Here is a 2,280-nt window from a genome sequence, read left to right as displayed (position 1 = left end):
CCATCAGGGCCCCTGGCCCGTCGCCATCCAGAGCTGGGTTAGGGCCAACGCGGTGGGAGGCTCAGAGGAGGAGCGACCGTGGCGGTCCCCCCCCCGCCCCCAGCCCTTGGCTTCCTGTCCCCAACCTCCACGGGCGCAGCGCCCTGGGCTGGCCCCAGACTTCGTTCCCCGCCAGAGTTCACCCGACCCGAGCCAGCTGAGGTGGAAGAGAGGGAAAACGAATTCCAGGCCCCTATGGCCGCGGCGCCCCCAAACACCTACCTGGAGGACCCTAGCCCGAAGCTGCGTCTAGGAGGGCAGAGGCTAAGCGGGGGCCGAACCAGCCCCACATCCCCACCACCCTCGGCCGGAAACTCGCGTGATCGCGATCCCAGGAGACGAGGCGCCCTCGGTGGCGGTAGTTTGGACGGGATCGCGCGGCCGAGACCACAGCTGGATCTCCAGCGAAGCCTCGGACGGGCGGGCGTCGCGGGGTCCTGGAGGACCAGGGGAGCTGGGGAGGCGTGGGCGCCCCCCCACTCCCGTCGCCAGGACCCGGGTCCCCGGCCGCGCCCCCGGCCCAGCGCCAGCCGCGGGCTCCACGACGCCCGGGGCCGCATCTGCTCTGCATTATCCGGGCCACCTCCCCCCCCCGCCCCGCACACACACCCTCCGCACCCACCATCCCCTTCCAAACTGAGAAGGATTTGTCTCCGCTTAATATCCAAACCTTTTTTGTATTTATTTTTTTTCAGGGGCGAAGTAATATCTTCCAAATGAGGCAAAACCGTGACGGATCCGAAGCGTTCTCTGCGGGTGCCTGCGTCTCCGCGGGGCCGAGGCTTCCGTCTCCGCCTCGGCGCAGTTGGGCCCACCACTCGCTCTCCTCAGTCTGCCTCGGAGTTTCCAGCTCTGCCTCTTTCCGTCTAGCCGGGTGTCTAGCTGTCTGACTCGGTGTTCAGCCCTGGCTGTAGCTCCCTCCGTCTCCCCCACATCTTTCTGGCTTCCTCTGCCCCTGCGCTGTCTGTCTGGCTCTCCAAGTCTCGGCGTCCCGCCCTTCCCCCCCACACCCGCCCCCAGCAAACTTTCCGATCTTCCCAGTGGGTCCCCGACTACCGGACAGTAGGAGGGGGAGACGGTCCCGGGAGCTCAGGGCCCGCGCGTCCTCCCCGCCCCGGCGGTCCCCGCGCCCCTCCCGGCTCCGTTCCGCCAGCCCCGCCCCTCTCGCACCTGGTCTCCCCGGCCCGCGCCGCCGCCGCCGCTGCCACCTACGCGCGCCGCAGCCGGGGCTGGAGTTTTAAACCTCGTTTCCCGGGCGCCCGGCTCGGGCCCGCGCGCTCCCTAATGGCCCCTGTGGCTGCCAATCACGCGCTGCCCCCGCCTCCGCCCCCGCCCCCGTCCCCCCAGCGGGTGCTACAGCGCAGCTCTCCTCCTAGGCCAAAGGGATCCGACGGTCAGTCAGTAGGTCTGTGGGCCCAGCCTGCGCCCATCACCTCTAACCCCGCACCTCCGTCCATCATTACTAGCTCCCGCTCCCCGGATCTCTGGTTTTCCGAGACCCCCAGAAGACACAGACAGACCCCTGAGATGTTGAGAGGTGCTAGGAGATGCCCCATTCCCTTGCCTTCCCCAGAGCTTGACCCCTGGGCCATTGTGGCGGTGGTGTGAGGGCGCCCGGTATGACTCCCACCTCCCACTGTCCCTGCAAGGTGGGCACTGGGATGCGCGAGCACACAAACACACATTCGACCGGACTGCTACACTGTCACCTCTGGCGCCACCGCACCCCACAAATCCGCACTCAGACCTCGCCTCGCCTTCTACACTCTGCCCGAGTTGGGTGATGCTCCTAGCAAGCCGCTCACCTCTCTGGCTGCAGGATGCTCCTTGGAGAGGCTGTAGGGCCGAGCGCACGGCTTTATACACACCACACACCTGTCGTGGCAAGAAGGAGAACAGAGACAGGGCTGGCTCACGTGGAGAAGATTCGGAGCTGGGCTGCTCTGCCTTCTTGCCCGCGTCCTGCTGGGCGCAACTGGTTCACTGGAAGAGGACGTTCTGGAGACCACTCTGGGGCGAGCGAGCAAGCCAGGCCTGGCCTTTCAAAAGGTGTGTGCCGTGGGGGCAGGTTAGCCCCCACACCGCTGGCAGGTGCCGGGGGCTACTCAGCGTGTGGAGGCACTGGGAGGCAGTGGATGTGATTGTGTGGATGTGGTGGGAGAGGCTCTTGCCAAATGGGTGAGGCTTATGGGGTGTGTGCCAGGTGTCCCTGTGTGTCTGGGACTTTGTATATCCAGCCTT

General features: G+C 66.4%; 1 protein-coding gene across 1 annotated transcript; it reads left to right on the top strand.

Annotated features, from left to right (window-relative positions):
* The first annotated feature begins 234 nt into the window (after positions 1-234).
* LOC105986056 (leucine-rich repeat extensin-like protein 2) lies at positions 235-1,647 on the top strand. Its single transcript, XM_013016795.1, has 2 exons — positions 235-414; positions 1,081-1,647. The coding sequence occupies exons 1-2, from the start codon at positions 235-237 to the stop codon at positions 1,645-1,647; spliced, it is 747 nt and encodes a 248-aa protein (XP_012872249.1).
* The last annotated feature ends 633 nt before the right edge of the window (positions 1,648-2,280 follow it).

Source organism: Dipodomys ordii, unplaced genomic scaffold (genome assembly GCF_000151885.1).
Source record: "Dipodomys ordii isolate 6190 unplaced genomic scaffold, Dord_2.0 Scaffold33, whole genome shotgun sequence".
In the NCBI taxonomy this organism is placed as follows: Eukaryota; Metazoa; Chordata; class Mammalia; order Rodentia; family Heteromyidae; genus Dipodomys; species Dipodomys ordii.
Note: the sequence above shows the minus strand (reverse complement) of the source record. Positions and strands in the feature narration are given on the sequence as shown.